The following is a 15319-nucleotide window of genomic DNA, read 5'->3' as shown; positions in this document are numbered from 1 at the left end:
AATGCTCGTGTTGGCCATAGATTGAATATTCTAAACAACAGAAAAATCATTATCCGCTTAAAAAGTCTATTTTAAGGAGTGGTGCTTGTTTTAGAAGTCGTTGTATGGGAATTTTTGATTCCAATAATTCGGATAAGCGAGTTTTAGGTATATGTGGGCGTGGCTCGTTTTGCTCATTAGGTTCGAGTGAGGATTATGCGTGATGGATTACAGTATTTATTTTAGCAGACGATTTCTCATTTTCAATTCGATATTCACAACAGAAATTTCTATCCATAAAAACTATATATAGTCTTAATTTCAGCAGGCACAAGTGGGCCGGATGAAACACTTCAGCGGGCCGGATCCGGCCTGTGGGCCGTAATTTGCCCACCTCTGGTCTATAGCCTACACATGCAATAATTTTGATAGCATTTTTTTTCTACATTGTACAGTCCTATAAATCAGTTTTGATGTTAACTGTTCAAAATGACAATTTTTAGATGAAAATATTTTGAATTAGTTGTAAAATCATGAATTTACTTCACCGAAAATAGACAATTTTAAATGATTCTTTATGAAAATATCTCGGTCTATATGCACCACTGACTAACTGATATATTATTTAACAAAATATACATAAGTTTACTTTTACTCCAATTTATAAGAGTCAGACAGTAAACACTGACTCAGAGTAATCGAATACTTGTATACCTATTTACTGTATCAATAGCACAGTATTACTGCATTATGGCTAGTTAAAATAAATTGGCAAAAACTAAATACTGTAGTCAGTTTTATATTACTGTGTTAATGAGTCAATTCAGCAATTACCGGTACCGGTACTCAATTAATTTTATACACTTGATAGTTAACGCGATCATCCAGTCAAAAACAAATTCTGAAAATAAACAAGCCTGCAAACTAACTAAGTTTCAGAATATAGGATATAAATTGCCCTTCCTGCCGTCCATATTAAAATAAGTTTTATTGCTGTTACTTTTTATTGTATTGATTACTGTAGTTTTTGGTTGACGAAATAATAAATCTTTCTATCTCCTTAGCAAAAATTATCAGATAAACAGGCAACTAACAGCGGACTTCTTTTTACCACACAGGCACGAGTCGCGCCACAAGGAATTTTCATGATACCGGTACGGTATTCTTTTATTAAAGTGGCCCAGAAATATAAGTAGTACCGTATTTTGTGCAGACCTATGTATTTGACCATTGGCGGTACTGGTGACACAGAAAATTTGGCATCTATAGGCATCTATAATTTATTGATAAAATTATGAAACGGATGCCTCTATTATGTTGAAGTTAAACACCTGACATTACAGAATTAAAATTACCGTATTTCTCAAAAAGTAAATCCACGTCGGATTTTCAGTCAGGTAAATGTTATAAACACGGCCAGATGATTTCGTTACAGCGAATACAAAGAGATACCAAAAACAAGTTTTTGATTATTTGTGACTGGCGTCTGGCGGTAACTAAGTGATCATGGTTTTTGTGTTGGTAAGTTATTACTAGAGCTCGACCGATATATCGGCCAACCGATATATCGGGCCGATATTGCGTGTTTGCCGATATATCATATCGGCCCAACCGGCCGATATATCTGGCCGATATATATCAGCGTTAGTCGCTTTTCCACGTTCTAAAAAATGAGTCTTTTTCCCCGGGAAATATCTGCGGCCGAGCGTTTTCTTTTTTTCGCTTCTCTCATTTTGCCTTTCAATGAACAGAGTTCTCTTCTATATTTCTCTCTCTCTCTTTTATCTCTTCGTGCGGTGCAAAATCCTCGCCTTCGAATATCTTGCGTCCCCACTAGGCTTGCACGTAATTCCGTAATTGTGGCAAAATCGATTACGTAATTACTAATGACCCATAATTGCGATATTTTTTCACACATTTAAACCTATCATAAAAACCTTTTGAATCCACTTCTTTTCCGAATGGGACATCGAAGTTTGGTTTTCATATTACCGACAGTACTATACGCCGGCGACAGATGTTAAAGACAAATACCAAGGAGTGAATTCAAATTAAATTTATTCTGATTTTATCTTTTGTGCTGGCGTTAATTTTCCTTTATCACCTTCGCAAATTAACCGTCCCAATTTTATGCGATCCATTTTATCATTACCGACACTGGTATACGGATATTTATGAAACGATAGTTGTCTTTTTAAAATCGACTTTCGTATTGAATAAAAATGTCGGGTTTCTAAGTTATTAATCAACGACGAGCGTATTCTCTCGTTTGATTATACCTGCGCTTGCCTCGCGACGAAGACTTGTTATTGCTCCGTTTTTTACATTATCCGACTTTGCTACATAGTTAGCATTTTATAATAATTATTGATGCTGAATTATTGACGATATTCTGATTACCAAGCTTCATTTTATATCAAATCATTTCGCGGCCTAAATGTTATAACATTATTTGCGATAAATTTAGATCAAATATTAATTATTTAGCTGGCGGTAAATTCTTACCTGTAACTCGCTGTAAATTAATGCTAATAAATTCTATTTTGTTTTTTTGTTTTTTAATGCGCTGTGATTTGTATTAATAAAAGTGATTGAGTCGGGAAAAGAAAGTAGCCTTCTCTCCTTTTGAGAGCCCATAGCGGCGGTAAATTCGTTTCATGTCTGTTTCACGGAGAGAAAAAAAAATACGCCTTCCGGAATTACAATCAACTATCACACATTCTTATTTATCATTATCAGCGCCGAATAAAAAAGATACCAAATCGTGAAAACAAAAAAGTCTGTCGGTCTTAATTGCGTTACGGTGATAACGCTCATAATAATATCATTTTGACCGTGAAACCAAACGCTCAAACGGGGTGGCAACGCGTCATGCCTTCCCCCACCTGCGTAACAAGAGAGAGAAAAAAGGCTGCGAATATCGGAACTCTAACTTCTTCTACTTGTTAAACTTTCACATTTTATAATCGACGGAATTGACTGCTTTGAAGTAGCACCTTTCAAACGCGGAAGCGCTCGACCAATAATTACGACTTTACTACGTAATTTGTAACTTCCCTCCCGTAACTCGAAAAAATTACGTAATTCCGTAAATTACGTGCAAACCTACTACTGTATGGATCAAAATGGACTTCTATAAGCTTTTTACTGACTGCCATTTTTCTTTTGTGCTCTGTTTTTTCAAACATTGCCTTTATTAATGTGTGTTCTTATTATTTGCTGTGAAACTTTTATCGATGATGCAAGCACTCTGTAGGACTGCTTTATTTTTCAACATAAACTTTTGATTGACTGAAACTGAATTTTTCTTTCTATTTGTATTTACTGCGGGTTCAGGTTGTAGATATCGGTATGTCGATATCGGTTATCGGTCACTAGTTGGCCGATATATCGGTATCGGTGCCAAAAAGTGATATCGGTCGAGCTCTAGTTATTACTAAGTTCATTTTATTGTTATTGCAGCATGAATATGTGCAAACAATTGTCGACCAATTGTTATTTCGTTATTTTCGGTTTTATTTTAAATTAGACCATGTGCAAGTTAGTGTTAACTTCTTTGTGGAAACAAATCGTTAGCTACATATTTTTCTAATTCTTTTTGTTGACGCTTTTTTAATTAGGATTTCCACATTTGTAGACTAGCCTATATGCCTTTAATGGTTGATGGTTACACCATCTCTTTTATATGCTGATTATGGAATTTTGCATTTGAAATAAAGAGTTATTGTGAAGAACTCGTGGTTAACTTAAGTATTATAATAACCTGATGTTTGGTTGTCCACTGCATACACGGTAAGGCGTAATGTAGATTCATCAACTTTTTGCCCCACGAATGTTTTCCCGCAGATGTTTCACACTTTGGTCTTTTCTGACCACATAAGGTATAAGACAATTTGAGTTACGGTATGGCTTTTTTTCAGTTGCCATGGGAGTTGTTTCGAAGTAATAATATATACTGGTAGTGTAAATACAAAAAGATTTATTTTGAATATCTATTCACCACAGTAGCGACAGATATCAGTGATCTGTGGCGTCGTTGTAACCCTAATCCATGGTAACGTAATATGCCAAATGTCTTTTAAATCCACATGTAGCCTACTTATATTTCACATAGATTAAAGTAAGCTCTTATTATTTTGAACCCCAACAATTCTAACTGGGCCAAGAGAGTAATACCTGGTTATACCTCATTAGGAAAGTTTAAACGCAGAAAGACTGAAAAAAACTTATTTCTTTCCGTTGTTCTCAATGACCAAGCTGTCTTTCCTATTTTTTCTTGGTTGTTATCAAAGTCATAGATGCACATGTTTTACATATGGTCTGTATCTCGAATCCAGAGCATGTGCCGCAAGTAATTAAAGACTTTAGAAATGCTAGTATAGCTATCGTCATTTGGAAATCATGAAATATATTCCATTCATTGAACTACACGGTAATTTGCATTATGACAAACTATTTTAAGGTGTAATTATCTAATGACAGCCAATGCGAACTGGTGAAAACTCGGGAGATTTTATATTGGAGTTTATAAGAGAAGACTAAGAAGAAGGTAGTTGCCTGAAATACTACTAGTCTGTTTGTATTTATGTTTTCTGGCGAAAAATCTAGGATTGATTTATTTATGAAAATAGTTAAAGATCTGTAGTATCTCAGGCTGTAATACAGCTGGTGATAATTTCTTAATTTTTATTAAAACTTGATCCTAAGAAAAGCACTCGACCAGCTATTCCCTTTTATGAAAATCTTGGGTAGACCAATCTTTTAGTAAGGCCTGTAATGTCCCATTCTCCCATACTTTCCTGTTGATTATGATACTCATCTGGGCAATGATATTTTATCACAATGCAGTATACTAATATCATCTTTCAATTGAGCAAGTATTTCAAGATGTTGCTTGAGAAATTGTCAATCTTATGCGTAATAGTATAAGTTTATTTCGACTCCATAATCAGCATGACAATACTAATAATAATCTGTTTTCTGTGTTATAATATGAGCAGCTGTTATTTGTTTTGTAAGCGTGTGATATTTCAATGCTTGCTGAATTTCATAATGTGTTGTTTCCATCAGTAGTATTATTTCAACCCTTTTTTATTTTCAAACCACCTCTAGACAAGATGTCAATATGATATACGTAGGTAGTTAATGTTTATAGCAAAAGAAATTTTAAAAATTGGAAATCGATATTATCTAAATTTCAATACGTTATGAGGTTTTTTGCAATCGTCTATTTTAAACTATATGCATAATAATAAAATATTTATGTGTCTCGTCCTCGTGGAAACCTGATAATTTTCTATTTTATTGTCTTAAAACAGTTATTGGAAGACATATTAGGTTTCTATATATCTTGTTTGTGGGCATAGTGCCATGCATAATAGATATCATGCATGGAATGAGTGAGGAATAGAATTTATTTAATGTGATGTTTTTCTAACCCTCAAAACAATGGAAGAAGTAGGATCGCGAAGGCAACATCCGCTAACCAAACTTGGAACTTCTTCGAAAATGAAACCACTTATTAATTTAAAAGTTGATGAATTGTTCATGAAATGGATAAGTTTACCAGAACAAAGCGATTTATTTGCCAAACTTGAGCAAATCAAGGAAAATAGAAATGAAGGGGAGAATTTAAGTACTAACTTTCAAGTACAGAAGACTGCTAAAAATAAAAAAGCAAAAGAAGTTGCAAACCTTACTATACCAGCTATTATTAAAGATGACTCAAAACCAATGCTGAGTCCTCGTCGGTTTGCTAAAAATGCAAAATCTAGAACAAGTTTAGAAAAATACGAACCTAGCAATCACATTTCCACAAACAGTATTACAGTAGACGCACGGAAATCAATTTTCGTGACTAATAATAATAAGTCAACAAAACCTATCATTCCTCAATTCTATTTTCCATATGGCAAGCCAAATACAATAGCAACGGACAAAACCTTCACAAGAATGATATCCAAAGCTTTTTTAGAGTTGAATACAAAAAGATTAAAACTGTCACAGATGGGTACGGTGTGCAAAGCTTGTGGATGCCCTTTATATTGGAAATCAATATTATTTAATAAAGCTCTTAAACCTGGAAATACGTATGTTACGGAAAGTGGTGTTATCGAAATGTGGAAGTCTGTAGTTTCACTTTATCATGATGAAGCATCAAGATTTGTGAGCCTACTTGCTAAGAAAGACAATAAATATTTAGAATTTGATGACCTTATGCCGTTACTTCGTGACGTCGTTGATACACATCCTGGACTTATGTTTCTGAAAGAAGCTCCTGAATTTCACACGCGATATATGAATACTGTAATAGCACGAATATTTTACACAGTGAATCGATCATGGTCTGGAAGAATTTCTGTCAATGAACTTCGGAAAAGTAATTTTTTATCTGTTTTAGCCAACCTGGAAAGTGAACAAGATATAAATGTTGTGACGGATTATTTCTCTTACGAACATTTTTATGTAATTTATTGCAAATTTTGGGAACTTGACAAGGATCATGACCTTGTTATTGACAAGAATGATCTTGCCAGACACTCTGACGGAGTGTTGAGTGGTCGACTTATTGATAGAATTCTGTCTGGAGCTGTAACCAGGTGACTTTTCGTTGTTTGTTATTTATTCATATTTAAATATAGTTTCTGATAATCCAATGAATAATTATGATGATTTTCCAAAATTGAGTTTCATTCTTTTTTGCAACTTTGCAATGTTAATATTTATCACACTTGCTTGTATTGATAAAGGGTATCCCACAAAAATAGCACACTCGTATTGTTACTTTTGGGGAGATATTTGATTGAATAAAACTTTTAAATACTCAAAAAATCTTCGAAATTTTTTGTCAAATCAAGTTATTCATGTTTTGTATGATTAACCTTTTTGAGCTTATTCATGTTCATACGCTGAATCAAATTTTGTTGCGCAAAATTAGACCTGTAACATATACTTATCACAACGTAAGGCCATTAAAAGTTATTCGAGTCTTCTGCTTTTTGAACTGGCAGTACCAACCCTTACGAAGTTGTTCCATGTTACGACTTGATCTAATTTTTACAGATGGAGTGATTCTGCTACTCGGACGCAATGTATGTCATATGTTGATTTTGTTTGGTTTCTCATATCTGAGGAAGATAAGACTACAAATATAAGTATCGAATATTGGTTTCGATGCATGGACTTGGATGGAGATGGGTTCATCTCTTTGTATGAGATGGAATATTTTTATGAAGAACAAATCAGAAAACTTGAGTTGCTTGATATTGAACCTCTTCCATTTGATGACTGTGCATGTCAAATATTGGATATGATACACCCAGCAAAGCCAGAATGCATATCTCTTGTTGATCTAAAAAAATCGCAAATGGCGGGTATTTTCTTTGATACATTCCTCAATATTGAAAAATACCTAGAACATGAACAAAAAGATCCATTTGCAAACTCATTGCTTGATGAAAATGATGAGGCTTTTGAACTTCCAAAGCAATCTGACTGGGAGAAGTATGCTGCAGAGGAGTACGAAGTTCTGGTTGCTGAGGAACAAGCTAACGAAGCAAAAACTACATTTAGTGCTGACAATCCTTTTGCTGATGTTCTAGAAGACGAATTAACTAGATTAGACCTCATGCATGATGATCCACTGAACGATGCTTTACGGTTTAGTCAAGGTTCTAATTCAAACGGTCCCAAATCAAGTTCACTTTCGCAATCGACAACAGTATTTTAAAAACAAAATCATATTAGTAATAACAGTAAGTGTGTGTCCTTATATTGGTTACAGATTATATTTGAGTTACAATCAGTTATATTTATAATATCATTGAGTGTTTGCATTTATGCTCAACTTTTTATGAATATCTCCTATTCGAGCATGCTTCTATTCATTTGGTTACAGATCTTCAAAATCAAATTCTTTTTTCTAATAGCCACCAACAAAATTTTATTGTCCTAGGATACCTGTGAAAACATCACTTTCTCTCCATAAATGTTGAGGTTAAGGTGATGAAATCAGTTGGGATTTGGTTTTAGTTGAAGATTGTGCCGATGTTTGTTCATACATGTTACAAATAGCTTTTGTTAAATCATCTTAAATGCTTCCAAGTGGCATTTTTCATTTTGGTATAACTTTTCTGTAAGTCGCTGCTGGCTTTTGGTACGACTATTTGCATTGTGATATGGCGGTGTATGCAATCTTTTACGTGGTGCATCCTGTTTTACTTAATACATAACATGACTATGCTGCTATCATTGTGCTGTATATAACTCACTTGTTGTAGTTTAATGAGTTTTTTTTTATTAACTTTGATAAAACCTGTTCTTGCACATCATGGTGCTCAAAATGAATTACATGTGTTTGTTACATTTACAGAAAGTGATAAGGTTAGTGTAAGATTTATTATCAGCTTATTAGAAGATCCTTCCTAGTCGAAAGTTTTTGATCCAATCAAAGAGACAAAGGTGAATCCTTGGAAAACTATGGGAGGGAAAGTTGACAAGGTAAAGTTTTATATGAGTACTGAAGAATGCATGTGTTGGGAAAGCGGATATATCTAGGAAGTGTATGATAGGGCTAAACTCGCACAATGGAATAGGCGTGAGAAGGCTAGTTTACTGTTTACATGAAATCGATTAGTTTTTAGTAGGAAACTAGTTGTCTGTATCAAGAGTGTAGCAAGCTCGAAACCGGCGGTAGGCAATTTTTTTTCTAAAACTATGACTAATCCTGACTTTCGCTTCAAACAAGGCCAGGTACAAGCAGTAATCTCTCATATATTATTGTTATAATATGTGTCCTATTGTAGTCTTTGATTTGAAGGCTTCACATTTAAAAGCACGCCTGCTTAGAAATGAAATATGCTTCTTCTTTTCAAATTTGGAATGTCTTCAATTTTTAACATAGTTCATGCAAACTTACAATATATTTGTAATGTGGTTGTTCCACCCGAGAATAACTAAGAGTATCGCTTACGCACTCGTGTTACCTGCAAACTATGTAAAGCTTGAAATACTTCAAATAGACACGTAATTTGGTTGCAAGCCTTTCAATTTTGATGTGGGTTTACAGCGGTGATTGCCACAGCGATAAATTTTGTCGCTCTGTTATTTTTCTGCCATTGTTTTCCGTATCCGACCCAGTTTCTTGTTTGATAACATGTAAACTCGAATTTTCAATTTGAAACTAACAAAGCCTAATTTATCAAAGTTTATGATTTAATTCGAGCGGTGTCGCGTGAAAGTCCTAATACCAAACTACATGATAAATGTTATAGTAAGGACCTCATCACTTTGGTAAATAAAAAAGAATGTCAATCTAATTGATGGAAAATAATGGGAAAAGTTGCATTAATAATAAAAAAAACGCCGATAGCTTCCACAAGCTTGGAAAGGAATGTATTGGCCACATCGGTAAAACATAAAAAATATGCATGCTCAGAAGCATGAAACGTCAAGTACTTCGATTGAGTTTGAAGAGGGCAATTTCTACGACTTCCGTCGCAACAGATGAGCATATTATTCCACAAATTATGCTTCAAAATGGTCGAAAACGCGTAAGACCCCGGTAATGCTTCCAGAGACTAATGCATATTAAATTGCTCTCATAAATGCTCGCAGCGCATAATTTTAGAGAAGGCTTTTATATCGTAAGAAAAAGAATATGCCAATCATATTCATCTGTAGGCAGAAAACTGTAAGTAATAAAAGCCGACAAATACTTGCTATTGTAGTGGATTCTTTTAAAATTCAAAAGCGCTCCCATTCACTTTTCCCCCAAAGTTTCCTCCGTATGCTTCCTCGCAATCTACCACGTTTATCAATTCCGAGTACAATAATTGCACGCCACAAACAGCGTGTAAAATATAAGGTAAAGTAAGTAAGTTAAATATTTGCATTTCACGTGTTATGTGTTTGCGCTTTCTGGTAGAAACGATTGGCACCCAGACTAGTTAGTTTCATCACATCATGGAGAAGGGTGACGTTAATCGAGATGTTTCTGTGGAAAAAGCAGATTTGCACGTGCCTCCTCTTCCAGAGCTAGCCGATGTCATTGAAAAGAGTTTGTCAGAAAACTACAAAGAGTATTCATGTGAAGTTGTCGACTGTCCAGATTTGTCAGAGGAGCCCTTTAGACTTGCGGCGCCTGGAATATGCGGTAATACGAAGCTGGTTGAGATTGGCGGTGTTCCGTACTTGGTTCCATTGAATCAATACAAGGAAAAGGTTTATGACTTTGAGGTAAGTTCTACTTGTTACGCTGGGCAACAAGTCGTTTTCCTCATAATGGTTACGCGATAAACGAGTACTACACAACTACAGCATCCAAAACTAGGTATGCGCTATATTAAAAAATCAGCTGTACCAAAGCAATTTTATTTGTATTGCGTATTCTTTTCGTATTGATGACTGTTTGTAGTTTGGTTGACGAAATATTAAATATCTCTCTCTGTAATATCGCCAGAACTTTAAGATTAGTTTCTCACGTACTTTTATATTTTTGCAGGCTTTAAAAAATGCGGCCGATCTATCCGGGGCATTTATTCTCGGCGCGGGTGCTGGATCCAAGCATGTGATTGGCGTAAACTGTGAAATGATGCCGAATTTAGTAACATCGGGTTTGTATATGTTTGCAATGCTACCGCACTTGCGTACGATCGGGGACTTGACAATATTTTTTACCCATAATCAGGTGGTTCACTTCCTGCTCGCAATCTAACTCGAATTGCAAAAGTGGATCAAACAAACCAAGAAGCTATCTTAGAACATTATGGTGAAAAATACAACTGTACTGAATTCTGTCTTTTATGCAATACCTTCTGCTCTGCTGGGCAACGGGGAAAAGTTATCAAAATCACCGCTAAATGTCGTACAGGTAAGTGCAGATTGTATATAAATATCCTATACTATTTTCATTAAATGAAATAATTTTGAATTCACAGGAAAGGATAACTTGGTATCATGTATGAGAAAGGGCATGGATAGCCACTATGATAAAGAGAGGCCAGTGGGTATGGGAGGAACATTTCTGACCAAAAAGGGAAAACTGAAGATTCATGTGATGCCAGACTTTAGCAAAACTCCTTTAAAGAGTGATGCAGATATTGAGAATTGGCTGAATTTCTACCATGTCAGGTGAGATTTCAATCAAAAGTTCACAACTTAATCTCGTTGAGTTAATCTTTACGAAAATGTGCGAAGCACTGCTCGGTTCATTCTGATAATAAACATTCCTATCTTATGTTTATTTGTATTACTCATTTTTAGGTCTCCTTTTGTATGTTTGTCAACTTTTATATCTTGCGATCCTGGACTTGACTTAAGGATAGAACACACACATGGATACAGTGTGGAAAATGACGAAGGGGGACATTACCATACAGATGTAACACCTGAGGAAGTCGAATATGAAGGTTACTTCTGTCCAGCAGAAAAGGTTTACAGAGTTGACAAACCTGAGACGACCCATATGATTGGAAGAGATTGATAACATGCTTACATGTTACAAAAATAAGTCTTCGAAATTTATTAATCGTAGCAATATAATCAAAACATTTAAGTGATTTTCGCTTTTTTAGCAGGAACTGAATCAGTTTTCTCTGTTAATGGAATAGATTGTTTCTTGGAATTGGACGTTTTGACAGTGGTACCAGTTAATAAATAACCTCCAGTGGAACTCATCATTACATGGGGATGTGTCTGCTCAGGCAAAACCTGAAAAAAAATTAATGAGTAGAGAATAATTATAGGCTTATATTATATTGGGGGGGAACAGGACAAAAAGACGAAAAATTTCCTGTAGAGAAACGGTGGTTATGTCAAGATTTCCTTCAGTTTTATTTCATGATGCAGATCCATTGTAGATAGAACTCACATATACCAGCATGCGGTTCAGTTCCCTCAACCAATTTCACCTCTATTCGCTGTCATTCTTATCACTTGACTGGCTAAAGATTTCCTTACTATACCAAGACTCTTACGGCTTTGTATTAATCAGCTTTTCTATCCTTGAATAAATGTAAAAATCATATTGCTAAAGCCCTTCATTATCTTGCAATAAAATCACATATTACCTGAAAATGTCTCATAAAAGTATCTGTTATCTTCAGATTCACTGCTTTTGACGATACAGATAATTGAACGAAAAGCTCCATGAGTGGTTCCCTATTTTCACAATGTACTACAAACGGTCTTGAAGGAGCCAAAAATTCCAATATTGTCAGTAACACAGGCGTCGGATGAAATCTGGAATGAATATAAATCAGATCAAAATCCTAAGGGTTCATTGCCATTAAGAATAACAATAGGACGGCAAAAAATTTCATACTTGCATGCTAAGATTGCTGCATCCATGCTTTTAGTCTTCAACGCATTCCAGGCAGAAAGTTGATGTTTTAATCTCTTATATTTTCTTTCTAATCGAATCTGGCATTTTTCTATTTCAGTGAGTTCTCTTTTCTGCTGTTTACCAGTTGATTCAGTATCGTTATCAGGTAATATCACAACTGTATCTTCGGAACCATTCATTTTGTTAGGATCTTCATCAGAAGTTTTGCTACCTTCAATGGATGATGACATTTTACCATCTTTTTCTGTTTCTTTGATGCTATAACTTGCAGTCTTCTCCTTTTCAAGTTGATCTATATCTCCAATAACATCTTTGAAATCTTTTCCTGCCAGCAATGGGCCAACTTTATTCAAAGGGAGCGAATTCAATGTTGCCCAATATGAGTCGTCATAGTTCATGTGTGTTATAGCATGAAAATTTGTCGGAGTTTCACCAGTATGTAGATTCACCACACAACCTGTAAAAGTATTATATGGTTAAAAGATAGTCATTGAAGTCCAGTGTTGTGTACAAGTCTTCAAACCCCAAGTCTCGAGTCCTCTAAGGTCCAATTGCGGGCCATCTGAATGTTAAGTCGAGGTGCCGCTCTTTTGAGTTATAATAGATTTTTTATACAACAGTAAAAAGAATAAATTTGAGTGGGTGTCGGAGTCAAGTGTCTCTGGCAGAAAGATGAGTCGGATTTCAGTTTAGCCCCTTTCGCTGAAAAGACTCAAGTTATGTCATTTAGAATCCAATCCCAAATTCCTTCCCGACGTAAGACAGATAGCTGGCGTTAGCCATTTGGGATAATCATAGCTACTATAATCATACTTTGCTAGCTATGGTGCCTGCTCAAAATCTCACAATCACAATGATGCAGATAGACAAGTGTTGGAAGGAGTGTGAAACTCCAATAATATCAATACCTTTTAACATTATCATTGCTTTGCCAGAATCTGCAATCATGCAATAAGATTACCTTTTCCTGCTAAGCGTTGCATGACGAGACTCAGAATTAGACCGGAACATGTTTCGATTACGATAGCTTTTGAGCCTGAGTGTATATTTGCCAAATTAATGATTTGCGATACAGTGTCAATCCTCATGTGACAAATTTTAGCTGGTTCCCTGCTTTCATACATTTTGCAGATAAGTCGTGCTGATGGCCTAAAATGATAAGTTACGAATGGTTGTTAAACCTAATTATCCGGTTAATTTAAATAGTAAATAATCTCACTTCAATATCCTAATGTTTGTTGAATGTTTTAATTTCTTCTTTTGTAAGTACTTTTTCTGTGAATAAATTGTCTTGCTGGAGAAAGTCGCACTGTTTTTAACAATTTCCTCTATTATTTCTTCTCCCTTTGCTCCACTTGATTTCATGCCAACAATCTCTTCTCGTTTGAGTGACTGAGACTTTCCGTGAGTGTCTTCTAGCAATCTGTTCATTTAATAAAACATGATGTCTGGTGATGAGTACCTAATTATTCCCCATAGACAAAGATTCATCCTAGCCGGTTCAGAAATTACTAAGGATTAATCATAAGCAAACCTACAAAGACATAAGAGCCTTTTGGTGAGTCACAAAACTAGGTCGATGTCATGATAAGTTCAAATTTCCATAAAATTATTATGGCATGGTATTCTTGTTTCTAAATTTTTACCAATAAAATGGGTTTCATCGTTCTCAAATTAAAAATTGAGTAAATAAAAAAAATAAATTGACCTGTTATCTTGTGCTGAGTTTGGCTTTTCCGCAGAACCATTGTCTCCTGAAGCAGCTTGTTCTGGTTTGCCGCGAGTTATAACATCTTCAACCTTCTCAAGTTGATTTGAAGATACTAAAATATATCATCTCTCAATAATGATTTTTCGGTATGGAATACTTTAGCACTGTTGCCACTAAGGATCTTCCACTATAGGATCAATAAAATAATATGAATTAAAAAAGTTTACGCCAACAAGACAAATAGCTATACTGTTATTTTATGAATTGATTCTAGAATAATATCAGATAACATTATGCAAAACCCTATAGTTCACTGCCAGTGGTGATAATTATTATAAGAAAGATGCCATATGCAAGATAACATAAATAGTTGTTTATTATTTTGAAATCTTTATTCGATTTACGGCATGTGCCTTTTAGGGAGGCTAAGAATAAAATATGGGGAAGGGGAAAATGTTTAATAAAACATATTGACATACAAAAATGTCTGTCTGACCCCTCTAATACAATAATAAATCATGCAGATACTGTTAATTCATGTAATTCTGATATAATTCAACTATAAGCCACGTCCGACCAGAAAAACAAAGCACTGCGTGTTAATAGAATCCAAAGATTTACCTTGAAACCACGAATTGTATGATTGTCCGATGGCGTTATCTGGTTTGAAATGCAGCTTTTCAAATACAATCTTTTTGCCGCGTTCTAGTTTAATCGCTTTCAACACTTTTCCTCTTTGTAAAACCACAGAAACATTTTCAGCGATAACATCCATATCTAAAACTATAGACAGACAAAATAGCAGCGCAGCAGGAAAGCGCACTTATTACAATGTGATGTGCAACATGTGCTTTGAATCGTTTCGATGATATCTAGCTGTGACGTAATGGACGGGAACTCGCCTGGTAAACGTTGCAATGTTGTGATCTTATGATGTGACGCGACTTACTGACTTATGATATGGCTGTGCTGCTGAATACCCAGAGTCAAGACAAATATAAGTGATTTGCAGCGCCTTCCATACTCCCATAATATAATAATCAACACAAGACTTTAGTTGTGCGTTAGTTCTACGATTGTCAAAAAGGATAAGTTTTTAGTTTTGGATTACAACAGCAATTTTTAATGTTGAGTTTTGAAATTTGTTTATGGGAAGGAAAAGAAAGTGCAGTCTGTTTTATGTCATTTCGGAACAGGTGCTATGCTTGAATAAAAGCTTCGAATTGGCCAGTGGAGTGTAACAGGCTAGTGTTCAGATTGTGTTTGTCTACTTTGTACATAATATA

General features: G+C 35.0%; 4 protein-coding genes across 5 annotated transcripts in view; 2 read left to right on the top strand and 2 right to left on the bottom strand.

Annotated features, from left to right (window-relative positions):
• The window catches only part of LOC120338889 (vesicle-associated membrane protein 4-like), a 129902-nt gene that overhangs the window by 3804 nt on the left and 110779 nt on the right, over positions 1–15319 (bottom strand). The gene's annotated exons all lie outside the window — the stretch shown is intronic.
• Positions 1445–8229, top strand: LOC120338886 (serine/threonine-protein phosphatase 2A regulatory subunit B'' subunit delta-like). The gene is made up of 3 exons (XM_039406872.2): positions 1445–1500; positions 5298–6578; positions 7042–8229. The coding sequence occupies exons 2-3, from the start codon at positions 5428–5430 to the stop codon at positions 7706–7708; spliced, it is 1818 nt and encodes a 605-aa protein (XP_039262806.2). The 5' UTR covers positions 1445–1500; positions 5298–5427; the 3' UTR covers positions 7709–8229.
• On the top strand, positions 8349–11501 carry LOC120338888 (ester hydrolase C11orf54 homolog). Of its 2 annotated transcripts, XM_039406875.2 has the most exons (6): positions 8349–8478; positions 9905–10215; positions 10481–10592; positions 10667–10849; positions 10917–11109; positions 11242–11501. In XM_039406875.2, exons 2-6 carry the CDS (start codon positions 9943–9945, stop codon positions 11459–11461), a joined length of 981 nt encoding a protein of 326 aa, XP_039262809.2. In that variant the 5' UTR covers positions 8349–8478; positions 9905–9942; the 3' UTR covers positions 11462–11501. The 2 variants fall into 2 exon arrangements, with proteins under 2 accessions (XP_039262809.2, XP_039262808.2); XM_039406874.2 differs by lacking the exon at positions 8349–8478 and having other exon boundaries at positions 9797–10215.
• Positions 11445–15249, bottom strand: LOC120338887 (tRNA (adenine(58)-N(1))-methyltransferase non-catalytic subunit TRM6-like). The gene is made up of 7 exons (XM_039406873.2): positions 14655–15249; positions 14031–14145; positions 13542–13745; positions 13284–13471; positions 12302–12779; positions 12048–12219; positions 11445–11688 (listed from the first exon to the last, which is right to left on the bottom strand). Exons 1-7 carry the CDS (start codon positions 14806–14808, stop codon positions 11530–11532), a joined length of 1470 nt encoding a protein of 489 aa, XP_039262807.1. The 5' UTR covers positions 14809–15249; the 3' UTR covers positions 11445–11529.

This window comes from Styela clava, chromosome 9 (assembly GCF_964204865.1).
Source record: "Styela clava chromosome 9, kaStyClav1.hap1.2, whole genome shotgun sequence".
NCBI classification, from domain to species: domain Eukaryota; kingdom Metazoa; phylum Chordata; class Ascidiacea; order Stolidobranchia; family Styelidae; genus Styela; species Styela clava.
Note: the sequence above shows the minus strand (reverse complement) of the source record. Positions and strands in the feature narration are given on the sequence as shown.

Excerpts from the sequence above, each read along its gene's own strand:
- LOC120338888 (XM_039406875.2), top strand. The coding sequence starts at position 9,943 with ATGGAGAAGGGTGACGTTAATCGAGATGTTTCTGTGGAAAAAGCAGAT. Across the intron at positions 10,850-10,916 it reads CACCGCTAAATGTCGTACAG|GAAAGGATAACTTGGTATCA; the intron begins GTAAGTGCAGAT and ends TTGAATTCACAG. Across the intron at positions 11,110-11,241 it reads CTGAATTTCTACCATGTCAG|GTCTCCTTTTGTATGTTTGT; the intron begins GTGAGATTTCAA and ends ACTCATTTTTAG.
- LOC120338886 (XM_039406872.2), top strand. The coding sequence starts at position 5,428 with ATGGAAGAAGTAGGATCGCGAAGGCAACATCCGCTAACCAAACTTGGA. Across the intron at positions 6,579-7,041 it reads CTGTCTGGAGCTGTAACCAG|ATGGAGTGATTCTGCTACTC; the intron begins GTGACTTTTCGT and ends TAATTTTTACAG.
- LOC120338887 (XM_039406873.2), bottom strand. The coding sequence starts at position 14,808 with ATGGATGTTATCGCTGAAAATGTTTCTGTGGTTTTACAAAGAGGAAAA. Across the intron at positions 13,472-13,541 it reads ACAAACATTAGGATATTGAA|GCCATCAGCACGACTTATCT; the intron begins GTGAGATTATTT and ends TTATCATTTTAG. Across the intron at positions 12,780-13,283 it reads GCAACGCTTAGCAGGAAAAG|GTTGTGTGGTGAATCTACAT; the intron begins GTAATCTTATTG and ends ATACTTTTACAG.